This window comes from Pangasianodon hypophthalmus, chromosome 15, assembly GCF_027358585.1.
Source record: "Pangasianodon hypophthalmus isolate fPanHyp1 chromosome 15, fPanHyp1.pri, whole genome shotgun sequence".
Classification (NCBI taxonomy): domain Eukaryota; kingdom Metazoa; phylum Chordata; class Actinopteri; order Siluriformes; family Pangasiidae; genus Pangasianodon; species Pangasianodon hypophthalmus.
The window spans coordinates 25,368,716-25,391,215 of NC_069724.1; the positions used below are offsets into that span (position 1 = coordinate 25,368,716).

General features: G+C 41.8%; 1 protein-coding gene across 2 annotated transcripts in view; it reads right to left on the reverse strand.

Annotated features, from left to right (window-relative positions):
* Positions 1-22,500, reverse strand: part of camk2a (calcium/calmodulin-dependent protein kinase II alpha) — a 46,939-nt gene that overhangs the window by 14,791 nt on the left and 9,648 nt on the right. For both annotated transcript variants that reach the window (XM_034311348.2, XM_053240227.1), the window contains exons 3-11: positions 13,809-13,868; positions 9,999-10,053; positions 9,676-9,741; positions 9,378-9,450; positions 1,949-2,051; positions 1,679-1,762; positions 1,319-1,413; positions 983-1,105; positions 428-511 (exon numbers count right to left, since the gene is read on the reverse strand). In XM_034311348.2, coding sequence (XP_034167239.1) covers positions 428-511; positions 983-1,105; positions 1,319-1,413; positions 1,679-1,762; positions 1,949-2,051; positions 9,378-9,450; positions 9,676-9,741; positions 9,999-10,053; positions 13,809-13,868 — 743 coding nt within the window. The remainder of the gene's footprint in view (positions 1-427; positions 512-982; positions 1,106-1,318; positions 1,414-1,678; positions 1,763-1,948; positions 2,052-9,377; positions 9,451-9,675; positions 9,742-9,998; positions 10,054-13,808; positions 13,869-22,500) is intronic.

Below are 22,500 nucleotides of genomic sequence, written 5' to 3' on the forward strand. Positions count from 1 at the left end.
CTCGTGTTTATTCCACAACTACAGCTGCGTCGATATAAAAACTATTAGACGATTCAGAACACACACTTTAACCTTCACACACTGAACGTGTGTCAGCTGAAGGAAAGAGGAACACTGTGGACATTTAACTGCACTCATGGCCTCGTCCTGACTGAATTCATTTAATTCCTTCCACATACTGATGTTTTTTTGGTGTAAAGTGTTCATGTTGGATAAATTCCTGCTGCTGAGGTTGATGTTTTCTCTTGAACACACTTCCTACTTTAACACTGATGATGTGACAGTAATGGTGCTGCATTACGGGGCTTTTAAAGCTCTTTCCTGACATTAAGAGCGCACAGTGGCTTTTTCTCTAAAGGTATTAAAAGCCTTCACACTCAGCTTCTCAGAACAGTTCCTGTTGTTAGACATGGAGTTGTGATCTGACCTTCAGCTTCCGGCGAGCGTTGAACTTCTTCAGACACTCCACAGTTTCCTGTCTGTGCATGCAGGAGGCCACGGTGGAGCGGTGCTGCAGGAGAGAACCAACCCGGGTTAGAACCTCCTTTATTAACATCATGCTTACTTTAACAAACACCGGGACTGTTTGAAATCCTCCTGAATTAGACATTTTATATAATAAAGATGTACTTTATACAAAACCGGGTTCGACAAAGCCACTAAACTGCACTGTGGTATTAGATTTAGAGTTAAACTTAAGATTAGAGCAGGTTTAAAGTAAGATTATAAATGTTAGGGATGGAAATTAAGATGGATTTGGGTAGGATCAGGTACTTTTGACTGAAATATGCAAATGTGAGACAGCAGTAATAAGCATTAATAAGCATTAATAAGCATTAATAAGCAATAATAAGCATTAATAAGCAGTAATAAGCAGTAATAAACATTAATAAGCATTAATAAGCAGTAATAAACATTAATAAGCATTAATAAGCAGTAATAAACATTAATAAGCATTAATAAGCATTAATAATAAACTCACAGAGATCCAGGGGTGTTTCAGTGCCTCGGCTGCGGTGATCCTCTTTGCTGGATTGATGGTCAGCATTTTATTAATGAGATCTTTAGCTTCAGGAGTGACCGTGTCCCACTCAGGAGATGGAAACTACACAGAAATACAGATAAAATAATGCAAACATGAGGAACATCACGGCCTGGAGGTCAAAAACTTCCATCCAAAACATTAAGAAGAAGCTTTGTGCATTAATCTGCAGTCATTGTTCTCTTTTGTGAAGGAAAGCAAGTGACAGTAAGGCTTTATAAAGAGGTGTAACTGAGAGAAGGTGGTGTTTATTGTAATGAAATGAAGGTCACGAACATCGTAAGCTCCAGCTTTGATCTGCTGATAGAGTCGATGCTGATCTTCATCCCAGAACGGCGGATATCCAACCAGCAAAATGTACAGAATCACACCTGCACCGTGAAAACAGCTTTCATTAGAGAGTCATTAGAGCTTCATTAGGGTTATCTGAGCCCTCGTTAGCTTTTCCACCTGAAGATTAATGTACTCAATAAATTCCTCACAGCAAAATAAAGCAAGAAAAAACACAATATGACGAGAAATAAAGAAGCTGCTGAGAGTTACAGCAATTAAACTACTGAAATGAGCAGCTACACCTTTATCACTACACATTAATGTGTGTGTGTGTGTGTGTGTGTGTGTGTGTGAACTCCTCACCACAGGCCCACAGGTCCACAGCTTTACCATACGGATCTTTCCGTAACACTTCAGGTGAGAGATAACCAGGAGTCCCAGCGAAGCCTGCAATCACACAGACAGGAAGTGATGTCATCACTCAAACACAGAGCTGTGCTGACTCGCCGCTCATGTACAGTGCATTCTGAGTAATACACATAGTCCTTCACACACCGTACGAACGCACTGTATGTGTGTGTGTGTGTGTGTGTGTGTGTGTGTGTGTGTGTGTGTATAAATATCAGGTCTTACCAAACCACGCCTGCTGGTCTCCTTCCACTTCAATCGCCAGTCCGAAATCTGCTAACTTCACTGCCGCACCTTTGGACTTGGAGGCCAGGAGGAGGTTCTCTGGCTAAATACACACACACACACACACACACACACACACACACACAAATGCATTTTAAACTTTCTGTAGTGTTCACTAATAAGCCATGTAGCTGACGTTGTAACGTGCGGTTCATGAAGGCAGGATGCAAGTGTGTAAACTCAGTATGGTATTTATAAAGTGCAATTTCTTAATCGTCATTAAAGTTCATAGCCGGGGGTCAGAGAACAGACAGACGACGTTAAACACGGATAATCCGTGAGACGAGGATCAAAACCAGGAAATAAAACAAGAAACGATGAACGGTGAAAGTGGAAAAGTAAGACTTAGAAACACACAATAACTATCGACAAGGAGACAAAGGAACAGGATGTTGGAAATAGACAAACTGATCAAAGTGAAACACAGAACAGCTGAACACATTAAGGTAGTAAACCAGTGAGTAGACAGGGGGCGGAGACAGGACTGAAACCAAAACAAAGACACGTGGCAACGTAAACATGAACACATGGAGCGAAAACAAAACGGCATGAGATCAGCGCTCATCACGCTGAGAAGCCCTCCGTACACCAGGAGCAGAAATTCATGACACACAGTAATGCTGGATTATTTTAAGATTTTTCAGTTTAATAAATCACACAGGATGTAAATCGAGAAGCTGAAATCCCTCTCGTGTGACTAATCTGAGCTAATGTGGCGGCTAAGTTAGCTGGTATTAATGAGAATAAGCTGGTAGTGATGGCAGGAGGGCGTGGGGGCGTTTCCGCATTTGCATATTCATAAATAATAATAGATGCTTGCATTTTTAATGAGGGTAAATGTGAAGAGATGATTCTTAGCCATTTTCTGAACATTAAAAAACATATTAAACAAGTTTACATCAATTTGGTTTAAAATCTTCCCAGTATTATTCGATGATTTGTTCACCCTCGCCTTCAGACTTTACATTTCACTTCAAATCTCCTGATTTTATTTTCTGCTTCGTGTGAAAGACACTGAAACTCTGCACTTCCATCCTCGCTGGATTATCCAGAAAAGTCCTAATAAAGATCACAAGTACATGCGCGGATCTTTTCAGGGTTTATAATGAGGATAATTCTGAGTACACACATCATCTCTGTGACATCGCTGATTACAGATATTTACAGTATGATTCCACTCTGAGTGAGAAATCCAGCGTTTTTGACCCCGAACAGGAGAGAAGGCTTAAACCCAGTGAAGATAAATGCAAATAAAATATGATTCAGATCGTGGCGAGGTGGCCGCCCACGCCGTTCCCACACACGCCGCTCGTTTTCATCCCGGTTCACTTTTACGCCCACATCCATTCCACTGAGCATTTATTAAAGCCTCAAACTGCGACATGTGAAATAATACAGCTCATTCAGACACGCTTAGCACACACTTTCATGTGAATGAACTTCTCAGACATGTGCACTTTATTCCCTCTTCTTTACCGAACGGTTCCGCGTTATATAACGTCAGCTTCAGGTTCATCAGAGACGAGACGGCCAAACGCAAGCCGCGTAAACATCGGTAACATCGTTATTACAAGCGGTAGCGGTGTGAAGTAGACTTTTTAACATGTGATCATATTATAAAATGGCGTACACAGTGATTTGCATAAGTATTTGTAGCACTATAGCTGGAACTTTATTTGGGATTTTATGCCACTGATACACACAGAATAGTACAGAAGGTCAAACTGGACAGAATTTCCACATTGTTTTTAATATTATTAGCAAAAAAAAAAAACAAGTCTTGACTGCATAAGTATTCACCTCTTTTATATTTTTTGATATTTTGCAGTATTACAATTTGGAATTAAAATGAATTTAATTGGGATGTCAGTGATTTACACAAAATATTTCCTTCTTCAGTCTGCATTTTCTGCATTCTCCCTCGACTCTGTGAGTTCTAATGGCATCTGGTTGCACTGGAGGTTATTTCTTTAGGAGAAAGCTGGGTATATGAATGCAATCAAGACTTTTTTTTTAGTTTTCTGTTTATGAATAATTAAAACAAATATTAAAAATATTACAGATTCTTTCTTCTTTGTGTAGATCAGTGGCCTTAAATCCCAAATAAATCCATTTTAATTCCAGATTGTTATACAACAAAATGTGGAAAAGTGTAACAAGGAGGTGAAAGATGTAAGATTTTGTATGTTTTGTATTTCTAATGTCTTATTATTCAATTCTTGTGCATGATGCGTAACTGTCTCTGCTGCTTCAGCCAATCAGAACACACTTTCCTGGATTTCGAGTGAAATATTGATGAATCTTGTTGGAGAAATACAATCAGAGAATCTTTAACTTTGTGTTTGATGTGAGCAGGGGATCATCTCTTGTGTGTGTGTGTGTGTGTGTGTGTGTGTCATAGCACTGTTCCGTGCCCCTTGTGGAGGAGGAGTAATGGAACATATTTCCAGCCCACACACACACACACACACACACACACCGCACGGCTAATTATGCTACATTTCCCTGTTAGCGCCAGCGTTCGCATCACCTCCATTTCATGGGCCGGTGTGATGGAGCGAGTGCAGCGTAGGTTTGTGTTAATGTTCTGATGGAAATGAGAGAGGTCAGGAGCTCTCAGAAACACGGCAGATGACAATACATGAATAAAAAGTTCAGTCTGAAACACAGTGACGTTCGTAAAGCATTATCACCTCCCGAACTGCCAGACTAAACACACACACACACACACACACACACTCACTGGGAAGGAACCTCAGAGAGATCTGCATGATTTAATCTGATTATCTACCAGCCTGTAGCGAGCACGGTAAAGAAAAACCCATTAAACTGAAGTGTGTGTTCTGCTGAGTCGATTCTGACCTGAACCAGCGCTCTAGTCATAAACGCCCACTGAGAAGCAAAACACGGAGCCAAGAAAGCGATCTGAGACACTTATTGATGATCTGAGATCTGTGACTGTGGAACTGAGACACCTCAGGAACCTCGCGTCCTTCAACACAGCCGTTATTACAGCCGGCGTTCCTTATTCCTTAGAGCTTGAGATCAGACAGTGATGTACAGTCGAGCTTGAGATCAGACAGTGATGTACAGTCGAGCTTGAGATCAGACGGTGATGTACAGTCGAGCTTGAGATCAGACAGTCGAGTTTGAGATCAGACAGTGATGTACAGTCGAGCTTGAGATCAGACAGTCGAGCTTGAGATCAGACAGTGATGTACAGTCGAGTTTGAGATCAGACAGTGATGTACAGTCAAGTTTGAGATCAGACAGTGATGTACAGTCGAGCTTGAGATCAGACAGTCGAGCTTGAGATCAGACAGTGATGTACAGTCGAGTTTGAGATCAGACAGTGATGTACAGTCGAGTTTGAGATCAGACAGTGATGTACAGTCGCGTTTGAGATCAGACAGTGATGTACAGTCGAGTTTGAGATCAGACAGTGATGTACAGTCGACTTTGAGATCAGACAGTGATGTACAGTCGAGCTTGAGATCAGACAGTGATGTACAGTCGAGCTTGAGATCAGACAGTGATGTACAGTCGAGTTTGAGATCAGACAGTGATGTACAGTCGAGTTTGAGATCAGACAGTGATGTACAGTCGAGCTTGAGATCAGACGGTGATGTACAGTCGAGCTTGAGATCAGACAGTCGAGCTTGAGATCAGACAGTCGAGCTTGAGATCAGACAGTGATGTACAGTCGAGTTTGAGATCAGACAGTGATGTACAGTCAAGTTTGAGATCAGACAGTGATGTACAGTCGAGTTTGAGATCAGACAGTCGAGCTTGAGATCAGACAGTGATGTACAGTCGAGTTTGAGATCAGACAGTGATGTACAGTCGAGTTTGAGATCAGACAGTGATGTACAGTCGCGTTTGAGATCAGACAGTGATGTACAGTCGAGTTTGAGATCAGACAGTGATGTACAGTCGAGCTTGAGATCAGACAGTCGAGTTTGTGATCAGACAGTGATGTACGGTCGAGTTTGAGATCAGACAGTGATGTACAGTCGAGTTTGAGATCAGACAGTGATATAAAGTCGAGCTTGAGATCAGACAGTGATGTAAAGTCGAGCTTGAGATCAGACAGTCGAGTTTGTGATCAGACAGTGATGTACAGTCGAGTTTGAGATCAGACAGTGATGTACAGTCGAGTTTGAGATCAGACAGTGATATAAAGTCGAGCTTGAGATCAGACAGTCGAGCTTGAGATCAGACGGTGATGTACACGCACAGCACTGAATGTGATTTTCACACAGTACCAGTCACAATGGAATTCCCAATTCCAAGGATTTTATGGAGCGCTTTGTAGGAGGTTTTGGAATGAGAGCTCCATGGTGATCATCACATGCCTGCTGGTGATGTCTGAGCTCTTCAGCTAAAACCTGTGAAGGTCCAGTTTCATAAAATTCCTCGTGTATAGAGTTCTAGATAAGCGACTAACGTGACTGAATGATAACATTTACCTTTCAGTCCACCACGTCAGGTGATCAGAAGATGAGCTGGTTCATGTTAGAAATGAACTACAGGCAGTGGGAGGGGCATACTCTATCTCCTCCTGTCAATCACAGCAACACTGACCAATCAGAGCATCTGTGAGCTGATGTAGAGTATGTGGAAGAGGGCAGATTGCGTTTTCTTCCACGTGTGTTACGCCGCCCTGTGACGCAGCAGCTGGCAGGTTCGCATGTCTTGGAGGAAGCACGTGTTGGTCGTGTTAGAGAGCTGAGAGGTGGGTGGGAACTGGCAGGTGACCAAAGTGAGGAGAAGAATGGGGGAAATCCTTTACTGGGTCGTCACTGTGGGTCTGGAAGCTGATGATCCTGTAAATCATCGCTGGAGGTCTCAGCAGAAGAAGCACTTCGTTCAGATGTACGCTGCTCAGAGCAGACACGCTGATAACGATGCAGTGAGAACATCAGAGTTCGCAAAACATTTTACTGCTAAACGTACTCCATGAGCTCAGCAGTGGTGCACACACACACACACACACACACGCCTTATGGCTCTCCATCCGTCTGCATTAGGCATCAGGTGCAGTTATTACAGTCCACTTTACTGGGCACTTTTCTACGATCCAGGTAGAAGAAACAAACGAGACCATATACAGCGAAATTATTCTATAAACAGCAAGAGAAACTGAAATACTAAAATGTATAATAAAAATATAATCTAAAATATTAAATGATTTTCTTATTTTATCTTCATTTTTTCTTTGACGAGGTAAAAAACAGTGATGTGTCATTTGCAAATGAGTCAAATCTTTGAATCAGATCTTTGAATCGGACCACTCTTAGACGTGAACACTGCGAGAATTCACAGAAAGTGACGCATCAGTGATCAGCTGAGTGATCAAAAGTGATCAGAGTCTAATTTTAGAATAGAAATCAACATCAGGAAAGACTTAATATGGTTTATAATTGGCTAACTAACATTGTTGCTGATTGGTTGTTTGCTTGGTTGCCATTAGCTAGTTAGCTACTTGGTTGCCATTAGCTAGTTAGCTACTTGGTTGCCATTAGCTAGCTAGCTGTGGTTTTGCTAACTAGCATAGCTCCCATTAGCTATCTAACTGATGTTTCTTTTGAAAATCAGTGATAATTATAAAGTTAATTTAAAGTTACTGTACTGTGCCATGTTCTTCGATTACTAGCTTCATTGGTATTTTGTAATAGCAGGAAATCTTTCCACTAAATATATTTAACTTCACCACTTTAACAATAAAAAGGTTTGCTATAGTTGCTATATCCTGTAAAAGTGTTAGCACGCTGAAGTATTTCCCACCATTAGCGATTCTGTAGCCGCCTCATCACAGCTAAATCTCTCAGGAGAGGAACATTAATAATCATTTACCTTTAAACTCCAATTCTTTTTCTGTCTGACAGCAGAGCTGATAAATGATGTACCATCAGATCCTGCGTTTCTCACTCCGGGGTTCAGTTTTTCATTTCTAAATAGCGTGTTATAGCAGACCCGGGTTAAACCTCGCACTATTACATTTTATTATCCATTCTTCAGAGAGGATCCTGAAGCAGGATTAAAATAATATTTCTGGGTCACATTATGTGCAGTTATGAGCAGTGATGAGCGGTTATGAGCGGTTATGAGCAGTTATGTGCAGTTATGAGCAGTTATGTGCAGTTATGAGCGGTTATGAGCGGTTATGAGCAGTTATGTGCAGTTATGTGCAGTTATGAGCGGTTATGAGCGGTTATGAGCAGTTATGTGCAGTTATGAGCAGTGATGAGCGGTTATGAGCGGTTATGAGCGGTTATGAGCAGTTATGTGCAGTTATGAGCAGTTATGTGCAGTTATGAGCGGTTATGAGCGGTTATGAGCAGTTATGTGCAGTTATGTGCAGTTATGAGCGGTTATGAGCGGTTATGAGCAGTTATGTGCAGTTATGTGCAGTTATGAGCGGACATGAGCGGTTATGAGCAGTTATAAGTGGTTATAAGAGGTTATGAGTGGTTAGCTCACACTGACAAGCTCACACTTATCACACTTGACTGCTCACACTTGTGAGCAGTTATGAGCAGTTATGAGCAGTTATGAGTGGTTATGGCTATTTCCTGACTATTTCCTCTCACACAAACAATCATACGTACGTTCTCTTTGGCTTTAAGACAAAACTTTGCTCAATGTAACTCAAATAATCGTGAAAAACTCAGCTGAAAGAATAATAATCCAATCAGCTCCAATAATCACGATTACTTCAAATAAACAGCTGAAAAAAAATCATGAACATCTAAAATCATCAGTTAACTTAAATAATCAGTTCAATCTGACAGCTATAAAAAACTGTGATCAGCTCAGATAACGGTGATCAGCTCGGATAACGGTGATCAGCTCGGATAAAGGTGATCAGCTCAGATAACGGTGATCAGCTCAGATAAAGGTGATCAGCTCAGATAACGGTGATCAGCTCGGATAAAGGTGATCAGCTCAGATAACGGTGATCAGCTCAGATAACGGTGATCAGCTCAGATAAAGGTGATCAGCTCAGATAACGGTGATCAGCTCAGATAAAGGTGATCAGCTCGGATAAAGGTGATCAGCTCGGATAACGGTGATCAGCTCGGATAACGGTGATCAGCTCAGATAACGGTGATCAGCTCAGATAACGGTGATCAGCTCAGATAAAGGTGATCAGCTCGGATAACGGTGATCAGCTCAGATAACGGTGATCAGCTCAGATAATCGTGATCAGCTCAGATAAAGGTGATCAGCTCAGATAATCGTGATCAGCTCAGATAAAGGTGTAATATATTTAAATCTGTTCCGTCAGGTTGTAATGATTATAGAGTATGAATGTATCAGATTATTTATTATACATATGTTATGGCATGTATTTATGTAAATGTACCTTTAGATCTCGGTGAACGACGCCCATCTGATGACAGTGAAGCACCGCCTCCAGGATCTGCTGAATACAGTGACTGCAGGCGAAAAGACGCAAAACACACGCCATTAAACCTAATTGAACTGATAAGTACAGAAATGATGGGTTTGATGACACATTTCAAACTCTCACCCACTCTGTCTCTCTGCCTATCTCTCTCTCTCTCTCTCTCTATCTGTCTCTCTCTCTCTCTCTATAGCGTATGTATAACAGAGTAACAGTTGTAAAAGCTGCCTGCGTGTGTGTGTGTGTGTGTTTTTACCTGGCGTCTGCCTCACTGTAATATTCTCTGGCCACGATGTCCTCGAACAGCTCTCCACCCGTCACACTGCAGACACACACACACACACACACACACACCATCATCATCATCATCAACATTATCATTATCACTAATGTAAAACACAGTATATGTGTGTGTATGTGTGTTTGTGTGTGTTTGTGTGTGCGTGTTTAGAATGTCATGATGGTTGTTATTCAAGAAAAGAAAAGTAAGGTAACGAAGGGAAAGGAGAAGAAAGGAAAGGTAAAGAAAGGAAAGGAAAAGAAAGGTAACGAAGGGAAAAGGTGACGTTCCTGACTCACAGGTCGAAGATGAGGTAATGGTGCGCCTCCTCTGAGATGCTGTCATGGAGCCGCACTGAACATCACAAAAGCATTTACAGCTCATTAGTGTGTGACTCACACTTATAACACATTATAACACATCATTATATAATCAAATAGTTTAATATTTCAACATTTAAAATCCTGATTTAAAGACCATCAATGTTTAATTACATTTACTATATTTATTATATTTACTGTGTATCTGTATATTACATATATTTATATTACAATTACAAATTTGAACAAATTTGAACTCATATGTAAAGCTACAGAAGTTAAGGCTGAGGTGGAGTTAGGGGCGGAGTTAAGGGTGGGGTTAGTGGTGGGGTTAGTGGTGGGGTTAGTGGTGGGGTTAAGCACAGATTAGTATTTGTATCCTTTTTTGTGTGTAAAGTTGAAGAAAATCCAGCTCCTTCACCCACACATGCATGAATTTCTGGAACTCAGACGCCCTCACCCTCAACAAGAGCTCCAGACTCTATAAATATGCAAATTAGACACGCCCCCACAACTTCACGCCCACTTATCCCGTGTCCCGCATTTGCATATTGGCTCAGTTTGTCCATCAGGCTGTATATTTATCACTCTTCTGTCTGTCAAACTCACCATCAATCCTAATATAATACATTATAACACATTACATTAACATATTTTTATACATGTATAATGTTATATATAATATACATCTAATATAATACATAATGAAATAAATAGAATATAAAAATTCAATAATGCGAGCATAACAATGTCAGCTTGTTCATGGTAGTTTTACTGAATCTTTGTGTCTTTGGGAGATTTTCTCTTTCTGAACACACACACACACACACACGCTGGTTCCCGCCCCCAGGTGCCCTGTGTGTAGGTGTGGTGTGTGTGCTCGTGGCAGTGTGTGTGGGAGCTGAATAGCTGCAGAAGAGGAACTGCAGAACTTCACCTGACAACACACACTCGCATAGCAACGATTACATAAACCGAGAGAAAAATCCTGCAGCGCTTTCTGCCTTACTGTCTCTGTAAAAGTGACATGATGAAAACGTGTGATTTCCTGTTTTAATGCACAACAGGAAGTGGAACATCCACCAGATTACATCCACTTTACATCAACAATTAAATCTATAATATCAGAGCAGGCCAGCAATCTACATCAGAATAATTCACACCTCAGACGAAACTACTGACTTCATCGCTGTTCAGAAGTTACGTGAGAGTTACGCACGCGGGGGCGGAGTTTATCTAAAACAGGGGCGTGTCTCAGTTACGCTGGATTCTGATCTTGAGCTTAAGCGCATGTTTGTTGCGTGATTTCGCTCGAGTGAGGAGCAGCGTTAAGTCCAGCGCCGCCGTCTGACAGTTTAATATAACCACAACACGTCACGCTGAGATTGATGTTCTGGCTGTAAACACACTCACACACACTGTGGAACGTCATTCGAGAACTAATTTAAATACATAAATATCACACTATTCAGTCATTAATAATATCCTCACTTTAAAGCTCAGGAAAAGGTTTTTCACACAAAACACATGGGAGGAGACGCGTCTTAATCACAGACACGGCTTATCTGGAGGAGGGAATATTTTACGGATAAAGTGATGAATGGAGGTAAAGTTTCTCTGTAAGCGTAGCAGATGAGCGCTAGGTCAGATTATCCTTCACTCCGTGAGCACGTTTTCTTTACAGCATCAAATTAACACCAACACTGGCTTTATTTTATTAATTCTACACATCAGCATAGTGAATTAAAATCTCACACACATTACGATTTCATCACCTCCATTTAGAGTCTTGTGGCTTCATTAAGTTGCGCTCGAGTAACTGTTGATATAATAATAAAATCCTAAACAATAGGATGTGCTGGGTCAAGTGCTATTCTATGTGCTGCTGAATGTGGACGCTTCTACTCAATCTGGCAACCTCAGAGGTGGGAACTACACACAGGTGATTTTAATAATCTGCTCAGAAAATCCACTGAAGCAGCTGCGTAACCCGACTCTGAATACCAGCAACTTTCCCCACGTGAACATTGAAGCAACTTTGAGACCAAAGTCACTGACTCTGAATGCGATGTATAATACACGTCCCTGCATATAATATAAACACTACTCCCTACTCCCTACACCCTACTCCCTACTCCAGCCCTATGCCCTACTCCCTACACCCTACTCCCTTTAGAGCAAAGTCACTGACTCTGAATGCGATGTATGTTACACGTCCCTGTGTATAATAAAATCTGTACACACTGTATATCTGTAAAAATCCAGGAAACAGTATTTTGTTGTTGCCTGAGAAGAGAACAAACAAAGCCACTGGTTTCATGGTGAAGTGCGTGGGAGGATTCTGGCTCCTTCACACACACACACACACGTACACACACACACACACACACACACACACTCTGTGCCAGAGAGGAAAACTGAATGTGCCAGAAAACAGATATATTCCACACTCACGCGATGAAGGGAAGCTGTCAGGATGAGACGAGAGTCAACACGGAGCTCCGACTGATGATTCAGGACCAAACCACTGCTCTTTCTAACCTGAGAATACTGACTTAAGCCCTGTGCCCTACTCCCTACTCCCTACATTCTACTCCCTACTCCCTACACCCTACTCCCTACACCCTACTCCCTACTCCCTACTCCCTACACCCTACTCCCTACTCCCTACACTCTACTCCCTACACCCTACTCCCTTCACTCTACTCCCTACACTCTACTCCCTACACTCTACTCCCTACACTCTACTCCCTACTCCCTACACTCTACTCCCTACTCCCTACACCCTACTCCCTACTCCCTACACTCTACTCCCTACTCCCTACACTCTACTCCCTACACTCTACTCCCTACACTCTACTCCCTACTCACTACACTCTACTCCCTACTCCCTACACTCTACTCCCTACACTCTACTCCCTACTCACTACACTCTACTCCCTACTCCCTACATCTTACACCCTACACTCTACTCCCTACTCCCTACACTCTACTCCCTACACTCTACTCCCTACACTCTACTCCCTACTCCCTACTCCCTACACTCTACTCCCTACACTCTACTCCCTACTCCCTACACTCTACTCCCTACTCCCTACACTCTACTCCCTACTCCCTACATCTTACACCCTACACCCTACACCCTACTCCCTACTCACTAATCCCAAAATCTACTCCTTACTCCCTACTCCCTACTCCCTACATCTTACACCCTACACCCTACTGTACACCCTACACCCTACACCCTACTGTACACCCTACTCCCTACTCCCTACACTCTACTCCCTACTCCCTAATCCCTAAATCTACTTCCTACTCACTACACCCTACTCCCTAAACTCTACTCCCCACTCCCTACATCCTACTCCCTACTCCCTACCCCCTACACCCTACTCCCTGCACCCTACTTCCTACTCACTACACCCTACACCTTGCTCTCTACACCATACTCTCTACTCCATATTATATTAGTGCTCTAATCCCTACATTCTACTACCAACACCCTACACCCTAATCCCTACCACCTACTCCGTATTCCCTATACCCTTTTAACTACTCCCTATTCCAGTCCTGTGCCCTACACCCTACTCCCTACACCCCATTCCCAATAAATAGCACCGTTAACCATAGATAACTTTATCCACATAAACACCATCACCTTTATCAGTCCAGTGTGGGCGTGTCCCAAACCACACACCCTATACACAACCATCTTGTTTACTTCTTCCTGTCTTGCTAATGCTCTGGCCCCGCCCCTCACCACACCCATGCAATGTGTGTGTCACTCACCGATGTTTGGGTGTTTGAGCAGTCGACAGATCCGAGCCTCTCTGTCCAGCTTCTGGTGATCTGAAACACACACACACACACACACACACACACACACACATGATTTACAGCAGTAATAATGTTGGTCTGATGATAAAAGAAGATCATTTGTAATGTAATAATTAGAGGAGGAGAATAAGATGACATTCTAATAGACAGTAATGTAATTGTAGCAGCTCTATAACACACTCGAGTTGTTCTGCTGTTCTCAGAAGACACACTTGATCCCAGAGGCTGAATAAACAAATAAACAAATAAACAAATAAAAACCGAGCGAAATAATGAGCTGATTAGCTTGTTCATCTAGACACTGAATTAGCTTTGGTACATCTCTACATTCTCCTGCTGAATAAAAAACAACGCAGAACCTGAATCACTGTAATAGTTAATAGTTAGCGATGATCAGAGGATGGTTGTCATGGTAATGTTATTTCCTGTTAAAGAAAATAGTCAGTGAGGTGGTGAGGAAGTCAATTGAGAAAGTCGAAGTTAGCTAAGTTAGAATATAACCGGGATATTAGGGTTGTTAGTGATGGCAGGAGGGCATGGGGCGGTTCCTAATTTGCATAGTCATGCATATTAATAGACACTGGCATTTTTAATGGAGATAGAGAGACAGAGAGAGTAAGAGAGACGAAAAGAGGTGGAGAAAGACAGGCAGAGTGACAGAGAGGGAGTGAGAGAGACAAAGAGAGGTGGAGAAGGACAGAGAGAGAGAGAGAGAGAGAGAAAGAAACAGAGAGAGAGACAGAGAGAGTGAGAGACAAAGAGAGGTGGAGAAAGACAGACAAAGAGTAAGAGAGACAAAGAGAGGTGGAGAAGGACAGACAGAAAGACAGAGAGACAGAGAGAGTGAGACAGGAAGCTGTGATCAGTCATTATTATATTTAGATTTGTTTCTTTCTCTTATTGATTTGTGTATAATGTAAGTACAGTGTGTGTGTGTGTGTGTGTGTGTGTGTGTGTGTGTGTGCGTGTGTGTGTGTGTGTGTGTGTGTGCGTGTGTGTGTGTGTGTGTGTGTGTGCATGAGCGACTCGGGGTGAACTTTGGAAGAGCCGTTGCTAGGCAACACTGCAGGATACACCAGGAATAGACATTATGAAATATATAGACAGAGAGAACGAGCAGGAATTTAATCTCATTGTGAATATTTAATTTTATTTTAATATAATTTTAATATAAGCAATATGACATCACTGTGTCATTAATACTTATAAATATTCATATTCATTTAATCTCGTGTACAGTAAGTTCGGTGAATAGCAGGAGGTGGAGGAGATTTAAGATGAGTTCATTAGGAAGAACAATACATAGCTTTTCTCGTTGTTAAAGCTGCGGGATGTGACCGCGAACACTTCCTGTGATGTCATCACGTCTTCCTGCTATGATGTTATTCGTAATTAGCTACATAGCGATAGTTGTGTGGTTAGCGTAATTGTGTGGCTAAGTTGCTAGTTAGCTAGCTGTATTATTAATTAGCCTGGAGTACTATAACTAAAATTAAACCTGAATATTTTCATTTATTTTTATTTTTTATTAATATTTTTATTACTCATATTTTAGATTTGCATTGATATAACTTTTTTGTCATTTTAGTTATTTATATTTATTTAGTTATTTGTTTGTTTGTTTATGTGTTCAATGCATCTATCTATATTAAGGTCTTACAAAATATGTAACACAAAGTAACACCAATAAATACACATCCACTAATAATAATAATAATAATAATAATAATAATAATAATAATAATAATAATAATATAATTGAGATTAAAGTGTTGTTTGGTGAGAATAAAGTGAACATGAAGGTGTTTTTGCTCTTTATTAGTTTATAAAAGTTTATTTTTCTACACAAATCATTCATTGAGACTCGACTCAGACCTTCTGAATCTCCTGAATAAAGTTTTACGCCTCAAGCGACAGAAAACCAGCCACAGATTTCAGTTTCAGTGACAGGCGACGTGCAGAGGCAGAGAGAGAGAGAGAGAGGGAGAGAGAGAGAGAGAGGGAGGGAGAGAGAGATAGAGAGAGAGAGGGAGGGAGAGAGAGGGAGGGAGATAGAGAGAAAGAGAGAGAGAGGGAGGGAGAAAGAGGGAGGGAGATAGAGAGAGAGAGAGAGGGAGAGAGAGAGAGGGAGAGAGAGAGAGGGAGGGAGAGAGAGGGAGGGAGATAGAGAGAGAGAGAGAGAGAGAGAGAGAGGGGAGAGAGGGAGAGAGAGAGAGAGGGGGAGAGAGGGAGAGAGAGAGAGAGAGAGAAATAAGAGAAATGAATAAAACTCTCGGGGGGTTAAAGCGCTGCTGGGTTCTGGCTTTAATGTTCTCGTTATTTTCTCTCCTCCTGAAGCAGTCGTGAGATTATTGATTTAACCTCCTTGTTATTTCTGCTCTGTAAATCCAGCAGCCAATAACACGGAGACGCGGCGCTGACCACATGACGGCCCGCGTGCTTCAGCTTCACCACCATGGATTTAACGTGTGGCCCATCTGCTCGCTCCTTCATCCCACTCCGAGCTCCAAATCCAGCTTCATCATCATCATCGTCATCATTACCATAAACATGATCACCATCATCATCGTCATCATTACCATAAACATGATCACCATCATCACCATCATCATCATCATCATCATCACCATCATCATCACCATCTTCACCATCATCACCATCACCATCATCATCATCATCATCACCATCATCACCATCATCACCATCACCATCATCATCATCACCATCATCATCATCATCATCACCATCATCACCATCATCATCATCATCACCATCACCATCATCATCATCATCATCACCATCTTCACCATCACCATCTTCACCATCATCACCATCACCATCATCATCATCATCATCATCACCACCATCATCATCATCATCATCATCATCACCATCTTCACCATCATTATCATCAGCATCATCACCATCATCATTATCACTATCATCATCATCATCATCACCATCTTCACCATCATCACCATCACCATCATCATCATCATCACCATCATCACCATCATCATCATCATCATCATCACCATCTTCACCATCACCATCTTCACCATCATCACCATCACCATCATCATCATCATCACCATCATCATCATCACCATCATCATCATCATCATCACCATCTTCACCATCATCATCATCATCATCACCATCACCATCATCAGCATCATCACCATCATCATTATCACTATCATCATCATCATCATCATCATCTTCACCATTACCATAAACATGATCGTCATCTTCACCATCATCATTACTCTACTGTCTCACTTCATTTATTCCTCTTTAAGGACCTGAAGCTCATTAAACCTTCATGTTCATCAGGCACAACTGATTACCACACACACACACACACACACACACACACACACACACACACACACGAGATGCTAATCATGGCTTCAGGATGCTAATTAGATAACAAGGTGTTTTTTCAGCACAAACAAAACACAAACATGGAGCTAAATGTCAGTAAAAGACGATGGAGTTGGATGACAGGTTTGTCGTGTTCTAGACGGAACGGTCAGTTCCTTTAATCAGGACTTTAACAAACACTAAGCCACAATTAATTTATAACGCTGACGTCATTAACGTTATCGATGTTAATGCTAACTGTGATGTTAATAATATTATAAATAAAACAAGTAGAAATCCTAATAGTGATGTCATTAATGTTATAAAAATTATTCGCAATTCCAACTGTGAGGACGTTAACGTTATCAAAAGTTGATATTTTATTATCACTAGAAATGCTAACAGCAATGTTTTTAACGTTATAAAAATAGTAAACATTCTAACTGTGATGTCATTAATGTTATAAAATTCCCTGGAAATTCTAATGTCATTAATGTTATGAAAATAAAAAGTATTAGACATTATAAATGTGATGTCATTGGTGTTATAAAATGAGTAGATGATGTCAATAATGTTGTGAAATTAAATAGAAAATCTAACTGTAATGTCATTATTGTTTTAGCCGAGTTAGCAGCTATAATGTTATGTTAGCTTCTACGCTAGCTAGCTTGAACTTCTCGATATTTTGGATAACTTTTCAATATTTCAACACAGCTGGAGAAAAACAGGTTCTACTTCATTAAAGTTTCGTTTTCAGTTTGCTGAACTGACACTACACACTTAAACACCTGATTATAGGAAGAAACAAGTCTAGTGCTAACAGTGCTAACAGTGCTAACAGTGGGCGTGGCCAGGGCGGAGCCAGAGAAGTCACTGAGGAGAGACGCTTCAGTCTGTAAATGAATTAAAGAGGAAATAAGGAAGTGGTGAGGATTTGTGTAAAGTCAGCATGATGTTCTGAGTTCCATTCAGTGTGAGTCACAACGCAGCAGGATGCTGTCTGTGAGCACACACACACACACACACACACTCACACACACACACACACACTCACACACACACTCACACACACACACACACACTCACACACACACACACACACACTCACACACTCACACACACTCTCTAAACTGCTCCTCATGGGTGAAGTTAAAGAGCGAGACTCCTAATTACAGTAATGATTAATTACAGTCTCAGAAGAACCACAAACACAAAAACCGCCGTCAGACTCACAAAATAAATAACATCCAGATCAAACGCTAACCAACGCCACGCTTTAGCGCTCGCACTTTTCACATTTATTACAGTTTATTATAAGCCTTATTGGGGCAGGATTCGTTTTTCATGGAGAGGTTCGTAAATTATCCTTTTTCTTTCTTTATCTTATTTTTTTCCTTCATTAATATTACTATATTTATTTTATTTAATGTTTATTATCGCTCTTTTAATTGCACTTCAACCTACATTTTATTTTCTGTATTTTACCGTAATGTTTTATATTTTCATTATTTTTTTCTCTTTTCTCTGTTAATGGGGGGGTGTTAATGGGGGTGTTAATGGGGGGGGTGTTAATGGGGGGGTGTTAATGGGGGTGTTAATGGGGGTGTTAATGGGGGTGTTAATGGGGGTGTTGATGGGGGTGTTAATGGGGGTGTTAATGGGGGTGTTAATGGGGGTGTTAATGGGGGGGTGTTGATGGGGGTGTTAATGGGGGTGTTAATGGGGGGGTGTTAATATGGGTGTTAATGGGGGGGTGTTAATGGGGGGGTGTTAATGGGGGTGTTAATATGGGTGTTAATGGGGGGGTGTTAATGGGGGGGTGTTAATGGGGGTGTTAATGGGGGGGGTGTTAATGGGGGGGTGTTAATATGGGTGTTAATGGGGGGGGTGTTAATGGGGGGGTGTTAATGGGGGTGTTAATGGGGGTGTTAATGGGGGGGTGTTAATATGGGTGTTAATGGGGGGGTGTTAATGGGGGTGTTAATGGGGGTGTTAATAGGGGTGTTAATGGGGGTGTTAATGGGGGTGTTGATGGGGGTGTTAATGGGGGGGTGTTAATATGGGTGTTAATGGGGGTGTTAATGGGGTGTTAATGGGGGTGTTAATGGGGGTGTTAATGGGGGGGTGTTAATATGGGTGTTAATGGGGGTGTTAATGGGGTGTTAATGGGGGTGTTGATGGGGGGTGTTAATGGGGGTGTTGATGGGGGTGTTGATGGGGGTGTTAATAGGGGTGTTAATGGGGGTGTTAATGGGGGTGTTGATGGGGGTGTTAATGGGGGGGTGTTAATGGGGGTGTTAATGGGGGTGTTGATGGGGGTGTTAATGGGGGTGTTAATGGGGGGGTGTTAATAGGGGTGTTAATGGGGGTGTTAATGGGGTGTTAATGGGGGTGTTAATGGGGGTGTTAATGGGGGTGTTGATGGGGGTGTTGATGGGGGTGTTAATGGGGGTGTTAATGGGGGTGTTAATAGGGGTGTTAATGGGGGTGTTGATGGGGGTGTTAATGGGGGTGTTGATGGGGGTGTTAATGGGGGTGTTAATGGGGGTGTTAATAGGGGTGTTAATGGGGGTGTTGATGGGGGTGTTAATGGGGGTGTTGATGGGGGTGTTAATGGGGGGGTGTTAATTGGGGTGTTAATGGGGGTGTTAATTGGGGTGTTAATGGGGGTGTTGATGGGGGTGTTAATGGGGGTGTTGATGGGGGTGTTGATGGGGGTGTTAATGGGGGTGTTAATAGGGGTGTTAATGGGGGTGTTGATGGGGGTGTTAATGGGGGTGTTAATTGGGGTGTTAATGGGGGTGTTGATGGGGGTGTTAATGGGGGTGTTAATAGGGGTGTTAATGGGGGTGTTGATGGGGGTGTTGATGGGGGTGTTAATGGGGGTGTTAATGGGGGTGTTGATGGGGGTGTTGATGGGGGTGTTGATGGGGGTGTTAATGGGGGTGTTAATGGGGTGTTAATGGGGGTGTTGATGGGGGTGTTAATGGGGGTGTTAATGGGGGTGTTAATGGGGGTGTTAATGGGGGTGTTAATGGGGGACCAGTGACAGTAAACACTAACGACGCCTCTACAGTGGACTGTACAATTGACACTGACACTCCAGAACATGGAATAGAACTTCTAACACATGAACATATTAATATACTATAACATATGAACATATTAATATACTATAACACATGAACATATTAATATACTATAACATATTAATATAACATATTAGCATAATACAGTTAGGCACGTGACATGCAGCGCCACCTAGAGAGCAAAAAGTGTTTTACTGTCCAGAAAATATAGGAATTATTGAAACTATTTCTACAGTTCAATACATTTCTCTTAAATTGTTGGAATTTTTTCCTCTGCTACCCACACACAGATACACACACACACCACACACACACACCACACACACACCACACACAGATACACACACACACCACACACACATACACACACACACCACACACACATACACACACACACCACACACACATACACACACACCACACACACATACACACACATACATACACACATACACACACACACACACACACACACTTTGCCAGAGCAGCAGATGGACTGGCATCAACACTAAAAACCAAACTGACAACAGCTGTACACACACACACACACACACACACACACACAGCTTTAACAAAAAATAATGAACAGTATCAGAGGCTAAACACGAATAAAATATTTTTCACTGCTATAATTATTTGTTTTACTTGCTGTGAACAAAGTGTCTGTAACTGTAACATGTAACTGAAGCTCCATTTGTGGAGAAAAATTCACTAAATTTATCTTTTTATCGAGAGACGCAGATCTTCTCTAAATCATCAGACTGAAACAGCAGGATTTATTCTGATCAAATCTGATAACTTCATTCAGAATCATCTTTCACAAACTACAGCTGCTTTCTCAGGACACGATACACAAATCTACAGCATTTAATCTGATTATAATCTGATAATAATCTGATTAGATGAGGCGTGTCTGTGAGTCCTCTCCTCATCACTTCCTGCAGAGGAACAGTGGAGGATTTCTGAGAGATATGATGTGATAGAAAGAGATAATGAGCTTCCTGACGACGTGCGATGTGTTCATTTCCCCCGCGGGCGAATGAGTAAAAATCACAGCGCACTACACCATCCATTAACGCAGAGAAAAACGACAGGAAAATGCGAGAGTGTGTCCTGATACGACCTGCAACGAGTCAACTCACATATCCATCCAAAACCTGCACTTCCTGTAGAGATGGAGGAGGAACGAGAGGTGAAAGGAGAGACAAAAGATCAAACACTCTCAGGTTAAAAGAAAGAAGAAAGAGAGCATGAAAGCAAAACAACAAAGAAACGGAAAAAAATAGAGAGAAAGAATAACGATTCAACGCTGCTGCTGAATCCTGCACTCTGATTGGTCAGAAGGTGTTGATTAATTCTCTATAACAGCAGCTCTGACAGTAGCGCAGGTTTATATTAATGCTCTCGCTCTGATTCGTTATCGTTTCTATAGCAACAGCTCATTCACAGGGACGTGGACAGCGAACGCTTCACTGATAATAAACAGATTTAAAAACGTGTTTAATCGCTGATATGTAAGGAGATGTTTATGTAACATTGATGGAAGGAGTCTCCAGTGTCAGCGCTCTGTAACAGTCAGAGGTAAAGCTGGAACTTCTTCAGGACAGAGGAGTTTACGCTTCTTTGCGGTTTCTCACTAACATGCGGAACAAGCTGCGATGTTTTTTTTTGTCATAAACTTGAAGAGAGAGAATAAAGAGGCTGGTGAGGGAACGACTGTTTATAGCTGCTATAATGTAAGCGACAACAGGAACTAACTCGTTCCACCATTAAATGTAACTATAAACGGATAAAAAGTATGATGATATTGTTGGTGACTTGCTGTGGCGTAAGAGGAATAAAACACTCGGGACGTGTAGAGATACAGTATGTAATATCAACACATGAAGCTAATGTAGCTAACATTTAACTGGAAGTTTAAAGCATCACGCAGACAGAGTGGAGGACCAGCAGTAAAGATCCAATATGAACAATATGCTAAAAATAATGGCACCCTGTTTTAGTTTAGCAGGAAATATTCACCACAGTTCCTGCATTGTGTATGGAAGCACCGTGCATGTGTGTGTGTGTGTGTGTGTGTGTGTGTGTGTGTGTGGGGGTACTGTATCGTTCAGAGAGATATCCGAGCCTTGCCGGCCGAAAGTGTGTAGGAGGTGTGAGATGAGGAGAAGTGGAACGCCTCTGGTGTA